The sequence below is a fragment of the Euprymna scolopes genome, chromosome 43 (assembly GCF_053919585.1).
Source record: "Euprymna scolopes isolate OS-2025 chromosome 43, ASM5391958v1, whole genome shotgun sequence".
NCBI classification, from domain to species: Eukaryota; Metazoa; Mollusca; class Cephalopoda; order Sepiida; family Sepiolidae; genus Euprymna; species Euprymna scolopes.
The window spans coordinates 61,239,232-61,264,379 of record NC_136524.1 but is presented as its reverse complement, the minus strand read 5'-3'; the positions used below and the strand labels follow the sequence as shown (position 1 = coordinate 61,264,379).

The window sequence follows — 25,148 nt, the reverse complement described above, 5'->3', positions numbered from 1 at the left end:
AAAAGGGATCAGAAAGTGTTGACCGGATGATCTGTCCGCTCGCTGACTCTTTTTTTTTTTTTTTTTTTTTTTTTTTTTTTTACATAGGCATCACCACTTATCAAGGCCAAGAGACCACTCGAGGATAAGTGTTAAAGAGTGTACAGTAGAAATTGGACAATATAGTAACTGTTAGTAATGGAGATTCGGTAAATTTGTTAACTTATATGGAACGGCTCATGAAAAACTTGTTTACGTTAGACTTGAAGACAACCATATTGTAGTCAGCTGGAAAGCAGAAAAACGGAAGATAATTCCATAGGCGTGCAGTTCTGAGAAAGGAGCTTTGCTCATGGAATCTACATTTAGGTTTAGGCACAGATAAAGAGTGGGGGGAATTATTGTGTGTACAGCTAGACGAGTGTTTCTTATGAAAGTTTGGCGAGGGGGGACCATAGAATGGAGCTCAGCCGAGCACCTGCCATGGAAATAACAATAAAGCAGAGACAAACTCGCAACATCTCTTCTGTGAGAAAGAGGTTGCAGGGAAGAGAAAAGAATATCTTCTATGAGGCTACAAAGTCTATTTTGAACTCTATCAAGGCAGGATAAGTCCTTTCTAGCAGCTCCTGCCCAGATGTGGCAACAATGCTCCATCCTTGGATGTACCTGGCTCTTATATAGATAGAGAATTGCATCAGCAGTGAGATATCTACTGGATTGATAGAATGATCCCACCATTTTTCCAGTTGCCTTGGCAACAGATTTAATGTATGTGTTCCATTTAAGATCAGGAGCTTGTCAAAACATGAGACCTCCCCAAGACGAGAGCCATTCATTTCAATTGATGCCAGATGTGGATCAGAACGTTGATGATGTAAAGATAAAAGCTTGGTTTTAGATGCATTAAAAGTAACAAGCCACCTCTTTCCCCATTGTACCACTTGCTCAAGATCAGAGGAGAGAGAATCAAAGAGAACTTGGTCGTTTACGGTCTTAGATGTGCTACCATAGATAGTAGTGTCATCAGCATAGATGTCTACGAATGCTGTAAGGATGTGATTTGGAAGATCATTAATATAAATCAGGAAAAGAGTTGGGCCCAGGATGGACCCCTGAGGGACTCCAGCATTAATACTAAGAGTTTCTGATTTCTGCCCATCAACCACTACTCTTATGAACCTATCAGAGAGAAATGATTTAATAATTGAGAAAATATTTCCAGCTATACCGTAGCTGGAGATCTTGTGAAGTAAACCTTTATGCCATACTCTATCAAAGGCCTTAGATATGTCAAGAGCAATTGCCCTAGAAAGGTAGCCTCCGTTGAAAGATTCGCTAATCCTATGAGATATAACTGTAAGCATATCTGCTGTAGATCTAGCAGAAAGGAAACCATATTGCGTGTCACTAAGAAGGTTATTTTTGCTAAGATGGTTGATTACTTCTCTATTCAACACAGATTCCAGCAACTTACTCATGATGCACAGGGTACTGTGAGGGAGATGAGCGATCACCTGAATTCTTAAATACAGGGCATCCTGATGAGATTTTCCAGGGTGATGGGAAGCAATTCTTCTTAAGACAACGTTTAAACAGTTTTGTAAGGATGGGCGCAAGTTCTGGTTGAAGTCTTTTGAGTACTATAATTGGAATACTGTCAGGGCTGGTTGCTTTACTGGAGTCAAGATTTTTGATTAGCTTGGCAACATTACGTACAGATATTTGTATATCACATAGCATGTTTTCTGATACAGGAGGAAATACTGGAGGTTGGCAGCCTTGGTTGCAAAGGTTAGAATTAGCTGCAACATTCTTGGCTTTGTCTGATGCTGATGAGATTACCTCAGGTCCATTTATGATAGTTGGGATAGAGCACACACTTCTGTTCATGATTCTGTTTGCTATTTGCTCAGGATGGAGATGCTGAACGTTTTCCTCTCTTTCTCCTACACTTTCTCTCCCTTTGGCTGTTCATTTTTGCCTCAGCGACAATCAAACAACAAAAAAAAATAAATCGTCGGCCTAAAATTAAAATTAAAAATTTTCTTTAAAACACATAATCTATTTTAAGAATTATGTTACAAATATATATATATATATATATATATATATATATATATATACTAGTAAAATACATCTTAATTTTCTTTTTCAGAAGCTGAGGATTCTCAATCAAGTATTGATTTTTATTTACGTACTCTCCAGAAATCAAAAACAAGCAGGATTGCAAGAGATTGTGAAATTCTAGCAAATTTAGGACAAGGTGCTTTTGGTTATGTGATCAAAGTAAATATTTTTCATTCGTTTATATTTATTTTTATTATTATTATTATTATTATTATTATTATTATACCATTATTATTTTTCTTGATGATGTGATTAAATCTATTATTACTTGTAGGATGGATCCCAGCATAAATGAAATATAGCCGATGGTCATGTCTTTCAGTGTACTAATATTTTAGATTACTTATTCATCGCTGGAATATTTGTTGTCTATAGCGATAGACTTTTTTTTTTTTTTTAATACTAAAAACGCAATAGCAGTTGTTCTGTGCGATGAATTTTCGTAACGTTTGGATGTATTACTATTTTTCTACATGACATAATCTTTGAAATGATCGTACACAAGTTTAAGTTGTTATTGTTAGAATTTTTGGAACATATGTAAATGATCATAGATTATTTATTTATTTTTTTTACATTTATTCACTCCAAACAAGGCACAGCTCCACTTGAACCTAAGGGATACTATTTGGGATCATATCCACAGGGACATGATTGAGCAACGAAATATTTGTTCACATTATATTTAAACTTCTGCATGCCAGTACAATTAAGGAAGTAGAAAACAGGGAGGAAATTTTAAAGTCTAGCAGTCCAAGGGAAGAAACTCTTATAGAAAGCTTTCTAGTATATATAGCGCCTCAACAGTGAAAGGGTGGGATTTTGCAGGTGTATGTACATCGAGGGGGCACAAGTGCTATGAGTTCATCAGAACACATTCCATTAAAGTACTTGTAAAACTAGCACAAGGATGCAAAATTGCAGCGACCGAATGGAGGTTGGAACTCGTGGGATTTATTAAATTTTAGAGACACAGAATTCTGATTAATTTTGTTAACCTACTAATTAGTCTACTTTAGCTCTGGATAACATAACTCCTCTTCTATTGAGCTGATTACATACTTTCAGTATTTTGAAGGACTGGTCATATTTCCCATGATTTTCCCACTAATATAGAGGTTAACTGTGTAGTTATCTGTTCACTGTGTTCAGACCATTATTTCTTCATATAAATAATATTGAATAGTAATATATATACACATATATATATATATATATACACACACACACACAAATGACAAAAGTCTATATTCCAAATTTAAAGATGTTTACCATCTTACCTTTTATTTCTATAAGTACATTGAGATGCACAATTTTTGGCAGCACCTGTTTTGTAGCGCAGAATCATTCATGTAATTATGTCAATTTTTAAATTCATTCCACCCTTAACTTATCCGAAGAAAAAGAACTTATCAACTTTAGAAGAAACGTATACAAATTTGATAATTAGTTTTGAATAAAAAAATACATAAACACACACATTATAGATTTGATAGTTATTAATATTATCAAAGTAAATAAATATTGACTAATTATGAATAACTTGCAGGAACCGTTAACCGTTATTTTAGAACCATATATAGTTGCGAGGACTTTATATATTTTTCTTTTAAATAGTGTGTTAGGACTGAAATAAAAACTAACAAAAGGGAGAAAAGAGAAATTCTTCTCTGATTGAGGCAAAATATTTTTCTTGAGAGAAAAATGTTTCTTTCTTTTTTAACTAAAAAGGAAATTAATTTGTTCCATAAATGTTTCTGATGCGATAAAAGGTTATTTTTATTTATTTATTTTTTTTGGTAATTAATCCAGTGGGATTTAAGCTTTATATTAGTTGCAAAACGTTTTTTTTTCTTCTTGTGTTTGCACCATGTGCTTAGCCTGAGTCAAAGTACTCAAGCGGTTTGCTGACCACCCACAGGGAGAAAATAGACAAAGAGAAAATGACGCACAAAGTCATGCTGATGGTTTAACGTCAAGAGACGGAGTCAAGCAGAGAGTGGCTTACTCCTGAAATTGCATCATGAACTGAATTGGATTTCGCACATAGTCCCTTTTATATGCTTGGAGAAGACTATCAATAAAATTTTAATAAGTGTTTTCTTTAAGCGCCGATTGATTAAAAAGTAGACGCCCTGTCACGTGGTACTGTTGTGTACTACGTCCATGCGAAAAGGCAGTTTTAGTTTTTATGCCCACAGGATTCATGTGGATGTATACAGCAAATGTGCACGTAGCTGAAATGTTCTTTATCCATCCATTTTAATGTCTCTAGCAAGTCACTACAGACAGTATTACACTTAAGCCACTAATTTATTAATTGAAAAACAAATTTATACAACTCTGTAGTAAGAGCCAAATTTATATTGCATTAAAATATGCAAAATTTACTTTGTTTTTGTTTTTTTTTTAAAGCGAGTATGTTATAAAATACAATGAGTCAACCGGAAGTTGTTGACAACCGGGAGTATAAACGTGTTAATCACTTAACAACAAATAACGCTGAGAGAATCGTTTAAAAAAAAAAATTTTTTTCATGTTAACAAAAATTTTTTTTATTATCAATTTACGTGATTTTTTTTTTCAAAATATTTTTTTTCCCAGTATATATTTGTGCGTGATTAAAACCTTTCTTTTCATTCTTCCCATTTTTTACAAGTCTGCTTACGTTTTTATTGACAATTTTTCAATGGCTGATTAATCTTATTAGAGCTTGGCATACTCCAGTATTTTATATCAGTTGCCAGTCGTGCACAAACAAAACTCACGGAAATCTGGATCAGGGAATGCACAAGTTTCTATTGTCTAAATAGTGTTTTGTGTGTTTATTTTAAAAAACAAATACTTCAAATAATTCAGTGACATTTTTAATGTATATCAAATCCAGTTTTGTTACAAATTTAAAATATTAAATTCTTCCTAAACAAACAACATTTAAAAAAGAATTCAAATTAAAAACGTGTATGTGGAGTGGGGGTGGGGAACTTATTTATTTTATTTTTTTTTTGAAGATTTGCTTTCCAAAGGTCTTACCATTAAATATTACTTACTTAATTATTTCCCAATATTTTTTAACACATACAAAAAAAAAAAAATAGGGTGGACCTGTGCACTGCCCACCTTATACTTTTTTGTCTTTTTTCAATTTTTTTCAATGGATAGATAATCTTATACAATTGATTTTTAATTTAATCTAAGGGCAATGATGTTAAGACCTTTAATATCCAATATATTCTGTATTGTTTTCACTGGTCGCCATGTTTGTTTTTTGCACGCGTGCATTCAATTTTTTGCTCATTTATACATTAATTCTGCATACTCACTCGCACTTTTATACATTACTTCTATATAGTCACTATTCCATAGCTAGCTATGAATTATACTGACACAATGGAGTGTCCACTGAAAGCTATTCTCTATTTTAGATTGAAAACCTCCGTAATATTTTTGATAAAAATTCAGGATAGTTGTGAGTTTTCAAATCAGATATTTTGAGGGTGGACTTAAAATAGATACAATAAGATAATGTCAAAAAAACATACTAAGATAAAAGTGTAAACTATAAGATGTAAAATATATCATACGCAGTATGTTTTCAGCATTTTTTTTCCCCTGTACCTTATTATATGATGGGGAGAGAGAAGGTGGATATGAGGAATTGAGACTCTTATTTCTATCTCTAAGTAGGAGGGATGGGAGGTATAGACATATAAATATAAATATATAAAGACGGAAGTAGAGATAAAAACTGGCTGATGTTTGTTTAGGGCTTATGGTTGGGGATGAGCAAAAATATATGTTGTGATGGAGTGAATAGAAGAATCTTTATAGCTGATGTCTAGTGGGATGATAGGCAAAGAAGAGATTGTATAGATGGGAAAGGAGTACACTGGTAGAATTAGCTAAAAAAAAAAAAGAAAAAGAAATGGTGGGGGTCTAGTGTTAGATACTGGATGCTAGATTGAGCATGTGATAGAGGTTAGTTAATGGAGAAAATTGTAACTAGGGAGGCAAGTAGGTTTTATGTCAGACAGTTGATTTAAGGGGTTACAGTATTAATTGTGGTTTGGAGGAGGGTTATTGGCAGAGTTTATGGTGTTTTCATATTTAAATTTTCTTTTGTACCTGCAACTGGATATTATTTCCAATTTAGAATTCACAATATTTAATTTCTTGATACTGTTATATTCGCTGTGGCCTGTATGTTACAGAGGAGTCAGTATTTTGAACCTGGGTTGTCTGATCTAGACTTTAATATTTTCCATTTTAAGGAGAAATTTGTTATTTTTTTAAGTTTCTTACTAGGTTAGAGAAGGTGGTTTTCACCGTGGGTGTCTTGCTAAAGAACGATTACAGGTGATTAGATATTATAGGTTTTATCAGGAAAGAGAATAGTCTTATGTATGTATGTATGTATGCATTTTTGGGTTGGAGTGTGGTATATTCGGTTGTCTACTGTTTATGGGGAGATTAGTTGAGTTCATGTGCTGTAAAGATTGTTTAATGTATGATTTAGTTACGTCTATTCCTACTGACTGCAGGATTGGTTGTTTAGTAAATGTGTCATTTTTTTGTTAAATTATAAGTATCATTGTGGGCAGTTCTAGTTATTTGGGTTTGATTGGTCATGGGTTTGTCTGCTGTGGTGAAGGGCAATTTTGTCACTGTACATGAGTATATGACATCTGACTGCATACAGACATTCTTCAATGGGTATATATATATATATATATATATATAATATAAAGCTGAATGTCTGTGTGTGTCTGGTCACAAATAGGCTCCTATATGGTTGACTATTTTAAAAAACTGATTATATATAATGATAGAAGATATATCGAGACACAGGAATAGGTATGTTTGATCTGGCAGAACAGTGGTTCATTAATATTGTGGGGTCTGCGTTCGCGCCTTGTCCACAAAGTATGGAAATAAAAAATTTAAAAATTAAAAAAAAAAACGTTTACAAGTGTTTTTGATATAGATGTACATAAGAATACTTTGATAAGTATGTTTCAACTTAAATATAGATGGTATAATAAAATTGTGGAGTCTGCGTTCATGCCTGTACTCCATGGAAATATGGCACAAACTTTAACAAAGACTTTTCATATCTATTTGCGTAAGTATACTTTGATAATTATGTTTCAGTTTGAGGAAATATGTTATAATAAAATTATTGGGTGTTCGTTCATGCCTGACCTCCATAGAATGTAAATATGTCACGAAGTTTAACAAGGTTTTTTAAAAGGGGTGAGGGTCCACAATAACACCTTAACTTTAATCTTAATTCACATTAGCTTTTGTTTCTTTTTTTGAGTTGAATCATATTGTGTCGAATAAATTCACCTCATAAATTCACATTCTCATTAAAGTGAAAGCCAAAAAAAAAAGTCAGAACTTTAGACAACTCTCGACGCAAATTTTGCATAACTCTGTTTTTTCCTTCTCCACTTGCATGTGGCACTCTTTCGAAAATAGATAAATAGATAAATAATAAAAAATAAGAATGTTACTTGTTATGTCAAAAGAAGAGGGGGGAGAATTTTTTCCAAAGATTTACTGCAACAAAAATGGCTAGCAAAAAATTGTCTTCGTTTCATAAAAATTTAATGTTCATTTCCAACAACAGTCAGGAAAAGAAAAAAAATATTTTAACACGAGAAAAAAAAACTTTAACAAGTTTCAGTTTTCCAGTTCATAAAATGAAATGTTTATTTCTAATGACAGTCAGAAAAAGAAAAAAAATATTCAAACTTGAGGAGAAAAAAACTTGAACAATTTTAAAGTTTAAGTTTGCAATGAATTAATCAACGAAAAAGTCAACTGCGAACACATGTGCAAAATTAGGTCAACCTTCAAAAATGGACAGTTCTGGTCTTCCAAAAGGACAGTTGTGTTTTTTTTTGGTTTCTCATCTAAGTCTGAATCCTTGTTCGCCAGTGTTGTGGTGTTAGTATTTGAATAATTGATGAAGAACACAGTAACAGTCAAATAACTATGTATTAATGAAAATACATAAAAGACGTGATTGAGCTATATTAGGCACCGCCAAAAATGGCCGCAAAATCAAGTTGTTGTTGTTTTTTAAAACTAAATTACATTTATTAAAATCCATTATTTCTGAGTAACTTTTTTTTTTCCAGAAAGATAAAACCCTGAATTTTATCATATAGAAAACAGAATAATGTAAAACTTTTTCTACTATTTTTAATTAAATTTTAAATGTTAAATTTTCCCAAAAAGTTAACAATTGACATTTTTTGTCTTGCACAAAAAACGTACTTAAATATTTAAAAAAAAAGGGTTTTTGAAATAATTAATTTATTTATTTGTCTAACTAAGATTTAGGATGATTTTCTAAGAGAATATGCAAAAGTATTATAATATAAGTACCTGAATTTCAAATAATTCCACTTATTCATATAGGTAACCAAATATTTCGCGTCGACGTAGAGTTCAGATCGACTCTGTTTACGTTTTCTTTTGATGATAAGAAAAATATGGAAGACCAAACAGGCCAAAAAAACTTATTTTTCAGTGACGAAAATTTCAATGTATTATTAAGCTGAGGCTGGCCAGTACCAGATGGGTGACCATTTGTATGAGTTTGGTTTTTAATGTGTATGTGTGTGGGGGCCAGGCTCCCCAAAATGGGGGGGGGGCAATTTAAAGCAGAATAAAAAAAAATTATTTCAGCGCGTTTGGTCCACCGTAGTCGAAAGGCGGCAAACGTTTTCAAACGAGATCGAAAAAAATGATGCTATTTTTAACACAAAGGGCACAATATTTATCGAATTTTTTTTTTTGCATCGATTATTCAAAGCATGCCCTGTTTAATAATAGTCATGCATTATTCGGCTCGCTAAAAAAAAATTGTTAATTTATTTATCAAAAATTTTAAAATGGCTTTTTTCGTATAAATATTAAAAATTTTTTTTTTTGTTTTGCTTAACTTAAATTAATTATTTTACTTAACATATTCACCGAATTTCACACTTCAAAACTCAAAAGCGGGATAATTAAACACAATCGAAGTTCTGATATTCAGACGTCGAAATAAGGTATGCAAACAATTTTTTTTTTTTTTTTTTTTTAATCTATAATTCTGTCCCTTACAACAACACAATATGTTTTGTTCAGTTTCAGATGATTATTTTAAGCATATTTGTTCCCACTTCAAAACAAGGGGGGGTTTTGTAAGCAAAAAAAAATATATATATAAATATCGTTTATGAAAAATAAGTACACTGTTATAAAGCTCATTCTTCTCCTAATAATCGCTGAAAATTTCGTATTGATCGGATAATTACCTGATTTTTGGTAGATTTTTAAAAAGACGGTCCGTCAAAAAGTACTGACCTGCCCCCCCCCAGTTTTGGCGGTGCCTAAGCTATATCTTGGCTCACTATTAGACTAGTGGTGATGTCTATACTCTCCGTGTGTCTTTCTTTGACTCTGTAAACCGGTCCTTGTTATCCAGAAGTGACGTCATGGATGGAAGTGACATCATGGAATAGTTCATTATTCCAGGCAAAAGGGGTGCGCCCCACGATTTTATTTTTAGATTGTTTTCAAAATGGTGGATAAGATGACTGATCTTCAGATATTCATAAAATTTGATTTTCTTATTTAAAAGTAAAACTACTTGATCAATTTATGTGATTTTTGGAATATGATATTTTTTTGTTGTGTCGTTGGGTACATACATCATACAGTTTTTTCTTTATTCTTGTTTTTTTAATATGGAAGGAATTTTGGACAAAAACCGAGCATAGATACAGATATGTACGTATCTAAAAAGTAACCTCTTTTTTGTTGTTGTTGTTTTTTGCTAATAGATTACCACTTTTCAAAGCCCGGAATGAAGGTGCTCTTACGAATAAGGGTTAAAGAAATTGTCAGTTAGATAATGATTGCCCCCCTAAGAGGATTGGGGATAATCAGTGGAATAGGACAAAGATTACTTAAGTGGAATTGATTGTTCAAGAGGATGGCTCAACAAGTATTTATTTACATCAGACTTGAAGACGATCATGTTGTAGTTGGTGGAATGGACAGAAGATCACTTCAGATAAATTGATTATCCAAGTGGACGGCTCAACAAGTATTTGTTTATATTGAAGAAGACCATGCTGTAATCGGTTGAGAAGTTGCTTCATAGTATTTTGTTCAATAGCTGGGATGTTCTAGGAGAGAAACCCTGCTCATGGAAATACTGTTTATTTTATTTTTTTTTTTTTAGGTAGAGAGAGAAAGAAAAATCATTGATGTGATTGTAGCTAGGAATATTTTGCAGAGGGAAGGAGACTGGGAATTGGAGCTCAGTCGAGCAGCTACTAGGAACATAATGATAAATTAGAGAGGAGCTCGCAACATCTTTTCTGTATAAAAGATTCTGTAGGGATGAGCAAAGATCATCTCTAACTAAATTACTAAAATTAAGTCCATTTTGAACCTGCTAAAATCGTTTGTTCTTGGAATATCTGCTATTTCTGTTTTATTTAAAAAAAGTTTTTTTTTTTTTTTTTTATTCCAGGTAAAAAACAAATTGGATGACAAAATATACGCCATAAAAATCATTGCCTTAAAACGGAACAGTAAATTATTAAAAAGCATCAGAAATGAAGTTAAAGTGCTTTCACGTCTCAATCATGAAAATATAGTCAGGTATTTTTATTTTATTGCAGATATTTTCTGCTTCAATGTAATCCTCTGTTTAAAATATGATATTGCTGGCAGGGGGACCCGACATTGCCAGGGATTGAATTAGGATCAACGAATGTTTCACACTTCCAATACTTTTATTGTCATTGAAATTGCCTATTTTTCAATCAAATCAATTGATCACCTGCTCTAGTTCCTCTCCCTCCACCTGCCAATGCATCAGAAGGAAGCTTCACATGCCTCTCTGCAGTGAATTAGTCTATAATGCATTATAGTCTACATTGCACTGTAGAGAACCTATGGTTGATTTTATAAAATTATTCTTATATAATGACTTAAAGTTTAAAATTCAAGAAAGTAAATATCATTGTTCAGTTCTGCTCTAAACAAAAACATTTATTTCAAACACGCCTCTGTCATATGAAAGAACCTACTGATGATTTTATACACTAGGTCCTCATGTTTGTGTGGTGATAAAACTTGTAAAATGCACTTGTTAGGATGTATAAGAGTGTTTACTTTGGTCAAAATCTAATTGTCTCTTCTTTAATCAAATTTTTTTCTATTATTGGCTTTTGATACTTATCGATGGCATTCGATACAAAACCTATCTAACCTCACTGCCAGAAACATCAAGTATATTTGAAATTTAAAAAAAATCGGCTGAGCTATTTCAGAATCCATAGAGAACAAACTCACACACATACACACACAAAATGTCATTTATATATAGAGATATGTTCTTTCACATTTTTAGATATTAAATTCATCATTTAAAATATTATGTGCTTGATTCACCATTTAAATATCGTTAGCTTTATAATCTTTTTTGCTCACCACAAGTTAAAAATTATGTCACAAAAAAAATTTTCAGTTTAGTATTTTATTGAGTTAAATGAAAGCTTTTGCGTGTTTATTTATTTATTTATTATTTATTTATTTATTATTTATTTATTTATTATTTATTTATTTATTATTTATTTGTTATTTATTTATTTATTTATTATTTATTTATTTGTTATTTATTTATTATTTATTTATTTGTTATTTATTATTTATTTATTTGTTATTTATTATTTATTTATTATTTATTTATTATTTATTTATTATTTATTTATTTATTTATTTATTATTTATTTATTTATTATTTATTTATTTATTATTTATTTATTTATTATTTATTATTTATTTATTATTTATTTGTTATTTATTATTTATTTATTTATTTATTATTTATTTATTATTTATTTATTTATTATTTATTTATTATTTATTTATTTATTATTTATTTGTTATTATTTATTTATTTGTTATTTATTTATTTGTTATTTATTTGCTATTATTTATTTGTTATTTATTTATTATTTATTAATTATTTATTTATTATTTATTTATTATTTATTTATTTATTTGTTATTTATTTGTTATTATTTATTTATTTGTTATTTATTTATTTGTTATTTATTTGTTATTATTTATTTGTTATTATTTATTTGTTATTTATTTATTTGTTATTTATTTATTTGTAATTTATTTATTTGTAATTTATTTATTCGTCATTTACTTATTTGTTATTTATTTATTTGTTTATTTATTTGTTATTTATTTATTTATTATTTATTTATTAGTTATTTATTATTTATTTATTTATTATTTATTTATTATTTATTTATTTATTTGTTATTTATTTATTTGTTATTTATTTGTTATTTATTTATTTATTTGTTATTATTTATTTATTTGTTATTTATTTATGTGTTATTTATATATTTGTTATTTATTTATTTGTTATTTATTTATTTGTTATTTATTTATTTGTTATTTATTTATTTCTTTGTTATTATTTATTTATTTATAATTTATTTATTTGTTATTTATTTATTTGTTATTTATTTATTTGTTATTTATTTATTTGTTTGTTATTTATTTATTTATTATTTATTTATTTATTAGTTATTTATTTATTAGTTATTTATTAGTTATTTATTTATTAGTTATTTATTTATTAGTTATTTAGTTATGTATTTATTATTTATTTATTTATTATTTATTTATTTGTTATTTATTTATTTGTTATTTATTTATTTGTTATTTATTTATTTGTTATTTATTTATTTGTTATTTATTTATTTGTTATTTATTTATTTATTTATTATTTATTTATTTGTTATTTATTTATTTGTTATTTATTTATTAGTTATTTATTTATTAGTTATTTATTTATTAGTTATTTATTTATTATTTATTTATTTATTATCTATTTATTTATTATTTATTTATTAGTTATTTATTATTTATTTATTTATTTATTATTTATTTATTATTTATTTATTTATTTATTAGTTATTATTATTTATTATTTATTTATTTATTATTTATTTATTATTTATTTATTTATTATTTATTTATTTATTATTTATTTATTATTTATTTATTTATTATTTATTTATTATTTATTTATTTATTTATTATTTATTTATTAGTTATTTATTATTTATTTATTATTTATTTATTATTTATTATTTATTTATTTATTATTTATTTATTATTTATTTATTTATTATTTATTTATTAGTTATTTATTATTTATTTATTTATTTATTATTTATTTATTAGTTATTTATTAGTTATTTATTAGTTATTTATTATTTATTTATTATTTATTTATTATTTATTTATTATTTATTTATTTATTTGTTATTTATTTGTTATTTATTTATTATTTATTTATTTATTATTTATTTATTTATTATTTATTTATTTATTAGTTATTTATTTATTATTTATTTATTTGTTATTTATTTATTTATTATTTATTTATTTATTATTTATTTATTTATTATTTATTTATTAGTTATTTATTATTTATTTATTAGTTATTTATTATTTATTTATTAGTTATTTATTATTTATTTATTTATTAGTTATTTATTATTTATTTATTATTTATTTATTATTTATTTATTATTTATTTATTTATTATTTATTTATTAGTTATTTATTTATTATTTATTTATTAGTTATTTATTATTTATTTATTTATTAGTTATTTATTTATTAGTTATTTATTTATTATTTATTTATTTGTTATTCATTTATTTATTTATTATTTATTTATTATTTATTTATTATTTATTATTTATTTATTTATTATTTATTTATTAGTTATTTATTATTTATTTATTATTTATTTATTTATTAGTTATTTATTTATTATTCATTTATTTATTATTTATTTATTTTACTAATTCATTTACTTTGTTTTCTTTTTACTTTTACGGGTACTTTTACTAAGAGTCTGTGTTCTTACATATATGGGTGTGTGTGTGTGTGTGTGTATGCTCTTATGTATGTACATGCAGTTCACTGTTATATATGTGTGTGTGTTCTTATCCTTACACCATTCTTTTGCCTTAGAAGTCTTTGAGACGTGTATATGCAAATGTATAATGCGTACATACCTGGTTGCCTTGGCCAGCGGATGATATCTTCTTTGACGCTGGTCTCCATCTCATTGGGGAGTGGTTACTGCAGACAGATTCATTAATGACAACAGGATGGACTGAAGCTTCAATCTTTTATTCAAGGCAAGCCTATTTCTCGAACCCTGGTTGTCGGAGACCCAAAATCTCCCGTCTGTATTCTCTGCTGCACAAAACCACTCTTTGCCCATGTGGTCATTAACTGGAAGCCTACAACCACAATTCCCGTGTCACCCCTAATTTCCGGTGCATTCTATTTAGGACGTCAAAAAGTAACTTTAGTTTGACTCCTGTCAAACCCAACCTTTTCTGACCCTGCTAAACCGCTGATGGGAAACCCAAAATATGCTTATATAACTTCTTTTTCTAAAACTACCTATATAGCAATTAAGCTGGGATTTCCAATACTACAATTGTATAAATTTAAAAAAAATTTTTTTTGTCTTTATGTCCTGTTTTTGACTTTGTGTGTTTTATACTGTATTCATTTTTACCAATCAGCTCTTTGATTTTTCCTCCACCTTTTCTGACTTTTAACTCTTTTCCATTCATTTCTTCTATCCTCACTCTCTCACACATACTAACATACTCTCGTCTTTGCTCTCACTCTCTATTTTGCTTGTTCTTACTTTCTCTCTCTCACTTGCTCTGTCACTCTCACTCACTCTCTCTCTTGCTCTCACTCGCTCACTCTCTCTCTTGCTCTCACTCGCTCACTCTCTCTCTTGCTCTCACTCGCTCACTCTCTCTCTTGCTCTCACTCGCTCACTCTCTCTCTTGCTCTCACTCGCTCACTCTCTCTCTTGCTCTCACTCGCTCACTCTCTCTCTTGCTCTCACTCGCTCACTCTCTCTCTTGCTCTCAGTCGCTCACTCTCTCTCTTGCTCTCACTCACTCACTCTCTCTCTCTTGCTCTCTCTCTCTCTCTCTTTTGCTCTCACTCTCTCTCTCTCACACTGTCTTTCTCATTCTCTCTCTTTCTCTTTTGCTCTCTCTCTTTCTCTCTCTCTCTGGCACTCTCTTTTGCTCTCTCTCTCTCTCTCTCTCTCTCTCTCTCTCTCTCTCTCTCTCTCTCTCTCTCTCTCTCTTTTGTGTTGATGTTATAGATTTTTCTCCTTTGTATCAAATATCAAAGTTAAAACTTTGGTATCGTTACTATGTCAGATTTGCATGCATAGCAGCTTGTAACGCTTTATTTTCATTTTCTTGTATTTTTAAGATATTACACTTCATGGATAGAAGAAGATTATTCGTCGCAAGACGAAATAAGGAGCCAACATGATTTTGAAGAAGAATCTTCATATTCTACGTAAGTGAATGATAACCATGACATACATATGCTTCTTAGTCTATCTGACCACAGATGACACTTCAGTCTTATGAAAATCATACAATATGATCGTCAAGGCCAATGTAAACAAATTCTTGTTGAACTGGACCCTTGAATAATCAAATTATACTCAATTTCCACTACTAATGATTACTACACTGCTGTCCTGGTGATCATCATGCACTCATTGACCTATATCTTCAAGTGACCTCTGGGCCTTAGTAAATGGTGTGTCCCTTGTAAAAAAAAAAAAAAAAAAAGGGTTTGTATTACTGTACACATAGATTCGAAAAAGTTGTCAAAAAACAAATATATAACAAATAAACGCAAGATAAGTTACTTTTCTACCTAACTGGATAATTTTCTAGTGTTTTTATTAAATGTAACATGTTTATTCAGCTCGAAAAGCATACAGTGTTTACCGATGTATTGGAAAATTTAAAATGGCGCCCGACTCTCTCTTTGACACGGTAAGTTTGGAAAAAGGAGTTAAAAATTAAAAACTAGACAAAATACTCTTAGAAACACGCTCAATATATGTTACCGTGACATAGACTGACATATATTCGGCGGGTTTTTCAGTATTTTTTATATATTTTTTAATTTTTAACTACTTTTCCCAAACTTACCGCGTCAAAGAGAGAGAGAGTCGGGTGCCATTTTGAATTTTCCAATACATCAATAAACACTGTTTTTCGAGCTGAATAAACATGCTGCATTAAATAAAAACACTAAAAACATATCCAATTAGGTAGAAAAGTAACTTATATTGCCTTTGATAACATTTATTTGTTATATATTTGTTTTTTGACAACTTTTTCGAATCTATGTGTACACTAATGCAAATCTCCAAAAAATAATATACATACACAAATGCCTTGCTTTTTAGAAGTATGGGGACTTCAGTTGTAAATTTCTGGAGGTTGGAATAGCAATACTCGTCAACCATAAAACGCTTTGGATGATTTCAGATTTCAAGGTAGTTTTACTAAAGTAGTCACATTTTAAAAACCAAGACACTTCAGATCCTCAAAATGCCACTATTTTGTTCAGAAATGAATATGCAACAGAGCGTGTGGGGGAAAATATCAATAGGAGCTGTAGGATAACTGGCTTGCGAAGATATTAGCAGCGCTAGCCAAAAAAGCACATATGCAAATTAGAAAGTGTGCATGGGTTTGTGTGACAAGAAAAAGGAAAAAGGACTCTAAGTGGTTGGGGAGAAGCAAAGTGCGCGTCAAAAAAGATGGACGTTTTAAGTCAAAGAAATATGTGTGGAGCTGTAGGCTTGCGAAGATATTAGCTGCTAGGAAGACATTATCCTGCCTTGACAGAGTTCTGAATAGACTTCATAGCCTATTGGGGGATGCCCTTTTCTCTTCCCTGCAACCTTTTCTCACAGAAAAGACGCTGCAAATCTGTCTCTGTTTTATCATTATTTTCATGGCAAGTGCTGGTCTGAGCTACTATCTATGGTCCCTTCTCGCCAAATATTCATGAGAAACACTCGTTTGGCTGAAAACACTATCAATAATTCCCCCCACTCTTTATCTGTACCTAAACCTAAATGTAGATTCCATGAACAAAGCTTCTTTCTAAGAACTGCACACTTATGGTACTCTCTTCTATTTACCTGCTTTCCAGCTGACTACAATATGGCCATCTTCAAGTCCAATGTAAACAAGTTCTTGATTAGCCATTCCCCTTAAGTGATCCAATTTACCAAATTTACACTTCTAACGATTACTATATTGTCCTTTTGACTACTGTACACTCTTTAACCCTTATCCTTGAGTGGCCTCTGAGCCCTGATAAGTGGTGATTCCTTTGTAAAAAAAAAAAAAAAAAAAAAAAAAGACGAAAAAGCACAAATGCAAATTTGAAAGTGTGTGTGGGTTTGTGTGACAAGAAAAAGAAAGAGACTCCAAGTGGTTGGGGAGAAGCAAAGTGTACTTCGAAAAAGATGAATGTGCTAAGGCAACGACGAAAAATGGCTGGCTATGGCCTGCATGTGATACAAAAAGGAAAACATAACCAGATGAGATGGACATGTGGCCCTGCAGTGGCAGCAAGAGACCTTTTAAGCTGGTGTTGAGATGGCAGAGTTTTGTTAATCTCATGGCAGACAAAATGAACAGTTAGAAAAAACAAGAAATATATTTGTTTAATTATTTATTTAATATTTAGCTATCACAATTTTTTTTTTTTTTTACAGTAAAAGAGTCAATTTTTTTTTCTTTGTAGTATTGTAACGTTAAGTGGCGCTACATTTCTTTTCTTTTTTTTTTTTTTTTACATGGGTATCACCACTTATCAAGGCCAAGAGGCCACTCGAGGATAAGGGTTAAAGAGTGTACCGTAGAAATTGGACAATATAGTAACCGTTAGTAATGGAGATTCGGTAAATTTGTTAACTTATATGGAACGGCTCATTAAAAACTTGTTTACGTTAGACTTGAAGACAACCATATTGTAGTCAGCTGGAAAGCAGAAAAATGGAAGACAATTGCATAGGCGTGCAGTTCTTAGAATGAAGCTTTGCTCATGGAATCTACTCTTAGGTTTAGGCACAGATAAAGAGTGGAGGAAACTAGTGATAGTGTTTTCTGCTAGACGGGTGTTTCTTGTGAAAGTTTGGCGAGGGGGGGGACCATAGAATGGAGCTCAGCCGAGCACCTGCCATGAAAATAACGATAAAGCAGAGACACTCACAACGTCTCTTCTGTGAGAAAGAGGTTGCAGTGAAGAGAAAAGGACATCCCCCCACAAGGCTATGAAGTCTATTTTGAACTCTATCAAGGCAGGATAAGTCCTTTCTAGCAGCTCCTGCCCAGATGTGGCAACAGTACTCCATCCTTGGACGTACCTGGCTCTTATATAGATAGAGAATTGCATCAGCAGTAAGATATCTACTGGATCGATAGAATGGTCCCACCATTTTTCCAGCTGCCTTGGCAACGGATGTAATGTATGTGTTCCATTTAAAATCGGGAGGGAAGATCAAGCCCAGAAGCTTGTCAAAACATGAGGCCTCAAGACGAGAGCCATTCATTTCAATTGATGCCAGATGTGGATCAGAATGTTGATGATGTAAAGAGAAAAGCTTAGTTTTAGATGCATTAAAAGGAACAAGCCACCTCTTTCCCTCTTGTACCACTTGCTCAAGATCAGAGGAGAGAGAATCAGAGAGAACTTGGTCGTTTACAGTCTTAGATGTGCTACCATAGATAGTAGTGTCATCAGCATAAATGTCTACAAATGCTGTAAGGATGTGATTTGGAAGATCATTAATATAGATCAAGAAGAGAGTTGAGCCTAGGATGGACCCCTGAGGGACTCCAGCATTAATACTAAGAGCTTCTGATTTCTGCCCATCAACCACTACTCTTATGAACCTATCAGAGAGAAATGATTTAATAATTGAGAAGACATTTCCAGCTATTAGACATTTCCAGCTACTTTGCTTTAGTAATTCATAAAAATAAACCTGGAAAGAAACAAATACATAAGAATCCAGGTTCACGTTTGTTTGGAAAGTAATGGTGATGAATGCATTTTTGCAAAAACGTAAAGAAAAGTTGATTCGGATTTATTTATTTTTGTTTGTTTATTCTTTTTTGACAGTACCAGATGGCATGAGGGTTCAGGGGAGGTTTGAACTGTAACAAGCATGGTTTGAACATAATGGCCACGTTACAAATATTTTTACAAATATCGTTTCACATGCTTTGATAAACAATAACCTTTCTGGTATATTTCAAGAGTTTTGAGCAAATAAAATAATGAAAAACTATTGGTAACTTTTTTTTTTTATTATGACCCCCCCCCCATGTCTTTAAAAGCTCGGTACGATGTTTGTTTCATCATAAAATTTGGGAAACAATAAAAAAAACCAAAAAAAAACCATCGATCTCACTGATTGTCTAAGTATGAAATAAGCTGGTCCATTCATGGTTTTGTTGTCTTAAAAATAAATTTTAACATGACATACACTAAACTTGTTTTCTAAATATTTTTCATAATCCGACTAATAAATAAATTAATGGTGTTTTATAACTTATCTAATGATAATTCTATGTTAATTTCTCTTTTGGTAGCAGCAATTTTTAATTAATCTCTCCTCCAAAACTATAAACCCCTTTTCAGCAAAAGTACAATTTGACTTGATCGCTCTGTTATATATAGCCTAATGCTTATGGTTTAGAAAGCCAATGGCTGTCAGCCATTTACTGCAATTTGTGGTTCTTTTATAAAGTAGTGGCTCCTTCAAGAAATATTAGTTATCAAATATACTTAACTTTCAAACTTTAAGTAATAAATAACTTTCTAGCTATAAATCCCCCCCAAAAAACTAAGATTCTACTTTTTTAGGTGATTATGCATGAATGCCCTAAAAATCTTTGTGGAAAAATGAATAAAATGATAACAAAAATAATTTAGAGTAGAGAGGAATCAGTTTCGCATATAAATTTAATGTATAACGATCCCCGATTTCCCGATTATTCTTGCCTTTTAAAGCAGTTAGTACTCCAAATTCTTTTGATATTTTTCAAGTTGAAAAGTTAGTACACACACGCGCATATATATATATATATATATATATATATATATATATATATATATATATATATATATATATATAAAAATTACCTACACTTACATCTGGGTCCAAATAACAAACCCACCTCCTAAAAGTGAATTCTCCTCTCTTTTCGAAAAAAAACCCTTTGACTAACACTGTCCAAGTAGCTATATTAAATTTATATATTTAAACTTTTAGTTTTGCCAAATTTTTCAGCATGTTCATAGGCAATTGCCTAAAAAGGGAGAATCACATATTTTGGGCAGGCAAGTGGAAGCGATTTAGCAGAAGGTCTTAATCTAGTTTATAAAACTCACTATGCCTGCCTGCCTGTCTATCTGTCTGCCTCCATATTTTCAAACTCTATCTCTTCCGAAACTAAAAGTCGCAGAACGGCACTAGGAGCCTCAAATGATTGGATTTTTATGAACTGTTCTTTTATGGGTCTTTAACCGGTTAAAATAATTTTTAAGGGTTCAAAAATGGGTCAAAATTGAAAAAAATTATTACACATTTTGTACATTCATCTTAGTTTATTTTTAATCCGTTCATATGCATGTCACATTCGTACAGTGGTAACATCACCAGCTTTGATTGCTACAGTTTTGCTTTCAGTTTCAATTCTAGCTGATGGCACCCAAATACTTTTTTTTTGTTTACTTTTGTAATCATAACTCTGTAATAATATAACGAAATCTAGACTAATTAAAATACCATATTTAAGCATATTTTATGACTGGGCACTTAATCCCCCCCCATCACCACTAGTCCAAAGAAATATTGCAATATATTAATTTTTAAACAGTCCTAGACTTAGTTTCCACTTTTTTTGTATATAAAATGCATTGCAATTCAACTTTGAGTTTTAACTTTTCTTTTAATGAATACATGGGGCATTTTTAAGGAATTTATGTGCTTTTACTGAAGGTTATTTGGAAACCATTAATTTCTGGGGATTTTCAGTGCCATATTTGTATTCCTTGCATAAAAATACACTTATATAACAAATTTCATTACTTTATTTTGTTTTAACAAAGATATAGCATTTTTACTGAAAAAGTTGTATGAAAAATGTAATAAAATGCATATGGTCTATTTGAATATAAAAGACACTAAAATAGTCATAACTTCCGTATTTTTAATTAGATTTTTTAAAATTGAAACGATTTTTTTCTTAGCTCATCGAGCTCTCTATGTATACCATTATTTAAATAGTTTAAGCCATTTCAATTTTTTCGTGTGTATTACTAGTTGAAGGTTCAACCCTGAGTGTGAGTGACACTCAAAATACAATTGAGTAATACTTAAGACTTTTACTCAGTCATGTTTAACTGTGGATTAAATAAAGGATTCTGTTCAAAATTCAGCGCAAATTCCAGAGTTCGACAATTGAAGGTAAAGAAGATTGGAGGCTGCATTGACGGAAATGTTGTGAAAATAACACACAAAATGAGAACCATAGCCTGCAGAATCGAATAATACAAATATTATGACAAAATTTGAAAAACAATATTTTCAAGGGATCCTAGACTAATGTTGTATACCGAAAGACTATTGCATTATTTTGGGTGAGGATGAGGATTGCATATCTCTACTTACTAAGTTTAGTATTGCTTTTCATCATTTATATCAAATCCTTGATTTTGTGTACGTTTTTTTTCCTAGATTGTGTCATGGATCATTCAAAGCCAATGAAAACATTTGAAAGATGATTGAAAACCAGTGTCTATGAAGAAAGTGTATCTTATTCAATTTTGTCCCAATTGCCATGGCTAGAGTAAAATTACATTCCAGTGAATGAAAATTCCTCCCCATTTCTTCATCTGTAATATAAATCTCACAAATGTTTGTAGGAATGTATGTATGTTTCACAAAAATTTTCGACAGAGGCAAAAGATTTTCATGAGCCCTTGGATGACAAATATTGGAAAATTGGCCAAAAACATTCCTTTATCCTCCACTGGGTACTTTTCTATGGGGAGGGGGTCGCTTTTTTTGCCGATATTTTCGGAAGTCTAGCTTTAATTTAAACCTACGTCACTTCCGGTTTGGTGATGGGTGCAACAGCTAACGCGTCATGTTTTTTTTTTTTCACTTTCTTTTCCTCCTTCACGGTACGGGCCTGCCTACTACCTTTTTTTTTTTTTTTTTTTTGCACTTGCAATTTTCCTTTTTTTTTCTTTTTTTTGCTCATACACACCTCCGTTTGCTTACATACACCTCCATTTTTTTTCTGCCTTCGTGTCACAGATTCGAGCCTGCTTGCTACAACTTTTTTTTTTTGTTCAACACACACTCATAAAAACCTGGGCAACGCCGGGCACCCAAGCTAGTTCATGAATAAATAGAAAATATTGATCAGGGCTAAATATTGAAATAAAGAGAAATTTTTCTTTTCAAACATAAACCAATAATTGGCCTGAATCACTTGGAAAATAGTTTTTATTTAGCTTTTGTTATTAAAGCCATTTCAATGGTTTGATTTGGTTTTGTTTTGTTTTAGGGCATTTCAACCTTTTTCAAGTTATTTAATGTAAAATCCAATAATTTTAGATAAAAGTTTTTATGCTTCAAGTTCTTTATATCTTAAAATATTTATTTGTGGTGTTTGGTTTTGTTGTTCCTTTTAGGGTTCAGCTATTTTGGTAAAAGGTTTCATGCTTCAAATTGTTTATATCTTCAAATCTTTATTTATGGTGTTTGGTTTGGTTGTTTTGTAGGAGATTTGTTGTTTTTGGTTTTGGCTTTGTAGAACATGATTGAGTTTTGCACAGAGAAAGGAAACAAAAACAATAACATCAATGTTTAGTGCATTTAAGCCACAAAGTCGAGCCTTGAAATAGGGGAAAATCTAACTTTACTTTTTATGTAAGATTAATAACTAAATATATTTAACTAGCAGGCCGTTGCCTGGTCATAAAATATGCATAAATAATAAATATATTTTAATTAATACAGAAACTGAGGCATCTGCATGAGAGTATTATGTTTTTTTCTAAACAGTTCACTTCTAAGTAAAAAAAAAAAACTCGAGCTTAGATCGAAACCAAAACCTAATGACAGTGAGTCAAGTACGATAACCATTACACCAGCTTGACACAACATTTACAAAAATCTTATTCTTAACATAAACAAGCTGTTATGTTTCTTGACCATGCATGCGCAGTCATGAAACAGTTGACAAACAGATAAAAATCCAATGACCTCTACCCCCCCAAATACCAATTTGCTAATTTTGACTCCTTAGCAGCCCTTTTTCTCGAATTAAAACTGATTAAAAAGTTTTCCACATGTCTGAATAACCTATATACCAAATTTCAAATCTGTAGATTAAAAATTCGTTGAGTATATAGGTTGAGAAGTGTCATCACACACACACACACACATTCTCATTTTTATAGATGTATAGATTATTAGAAAGCAATACAATGCAGAGGTGTAACGGATCAACACAAACTGAAGCAAATTAACGTGGAATAAGTTATGCACACTTACTTTTATTAATACAATATAAATGTTTTTGTTTTTTTAATCATTAAATGTAATGGTTATAGTCAGCTTCCTTTAATTATACTGTTGTGTAGCCTGTGTATATATATATATATATATATATATATATATATATATATATATATATATATATATATAGTAATTTATAAAATATATATGGCGATTAAGCTACACTGAATATTTGGTGTTTCATCCACTCTAGGATTCTTCAGGCATAATATTCAGTGTAGCTTAATCGCCATATATATTTTATAAATTACTAACTAGCTCTACCTACGTATTGAGCACTTTTGAAGTAAATACTTAAAGTTTACGCATAAATCTATACTTTCGTGTATTAATTTTATTGTGAGTAAATGAAGTAGTTATATATATATTCCTTTTTTTTGCATAGGCATCACCACTTATCAAGGCCAAGAGGCCACTCGAGGATAAGGGTTAAAGAGTGTGCAGTAGAAACTGGACAATATAGTAACAGTTAGTAATGGAGATTCAGTAAATTTGTTAACTTATATGGAATGGCTCATCAAAAACTTGTTTATGTTAGACTTGAACACAACCATATTGTAGTCAGCCGGAAAGCAGGAAAACGGAAGACAATTCCATAGGCATGCAGTTCTAAGAAAGAAGTTTTGCTCATGGAATCTACATTTAGGTTTAGGCACAGATAAAGAGTGGGGGAAACTAGTGGTAGTGTATTTTGCTAGACGAGTGTTTCTTGTGAAAGTTTGGTGAGGGGGGATCATAGAATGGAGCTCATCCGAGCACTTGCCAAGAAAATAACGATAAAGCAGAGACAAACTCGCAACATCTCTTCTGTGAGAAAGAGGTTGCAGGAAGAGAAAAGGACATCCCCTACAAGGCTATATATATATATATATATATATGTGTCACAATCCTCTATATGATGTGTGTATATACATATGTTCATCTATGACCATCTAGCATTGTAATCGTCTAATTTAAAGTTTGTTGCATGTTCCTGTTCATTTAAATACAGTTTATGACAGGACAATAATTTACATAAATACATTTACAACACAAAGAACAAATAACACTTATTTGGGGTTTCAACATCTGGCCAATCGGGAACATCTTTGGTCTTATTTTGATGGATCCTCAGAAAAGCTGCAAAAGAAGATTCGTACAACTCAAAGTCTTGTGGTCCTTACTGCAACTTTATTTCATATTCAAAAGCTGTAACACTGATCCGAGCTTTCTACTATCAACATTTTCCCCTACTTTGAGTCATTGCTGTCCACGAACATCTTTTTCTCTCTGATTACCGACTGCATTTGCTGTGTCTGATTGCCAACTCTTAACTGATACACGTCTTTCAAGCTCTCTTGTTATGTCATTAGTATACATCACTAAGATAGTCACCTGATGTTTTTACATGTCATTATTTCTAAGTTGTCAACTAAATTGTTACGATAGCATTTCTAAGTTAACATTCCTAAATTAATGT

The 25,148-nt window shown here is 30.6% G+C and overlaps 1 protein-coding gene across 1 annotated transcript in view; it reads left to right on the top strand.

Annotated features, from left to right (window-relative positions):
- LOC145268362 (eIF-2-alpha kinase GCN2-like) overlaps window positions 1–25,148 on the top strand; it is a 217,889-nt gene that overhangs the window by 64,663 nt on the left and 128,078 nt on the right. Inside the window, exons 8-10 of the mRNA XM_080123893.1 lie at window positions 2,138–2,268; window positions 10,649–10,779; window positions 15,478–15,567. Coding sequence (XP_079980019.1) covers window positions 2,138–2,268; window positions 10,649–10,779; window positions 15,478–15,567 — 352 coding nt within the window. The remainder of the gene's footprint in view (window positions 1–2,137; window positions 2,269–10,648; window positions 10,780–15,477; window positions 15,568–25,148) is intronic.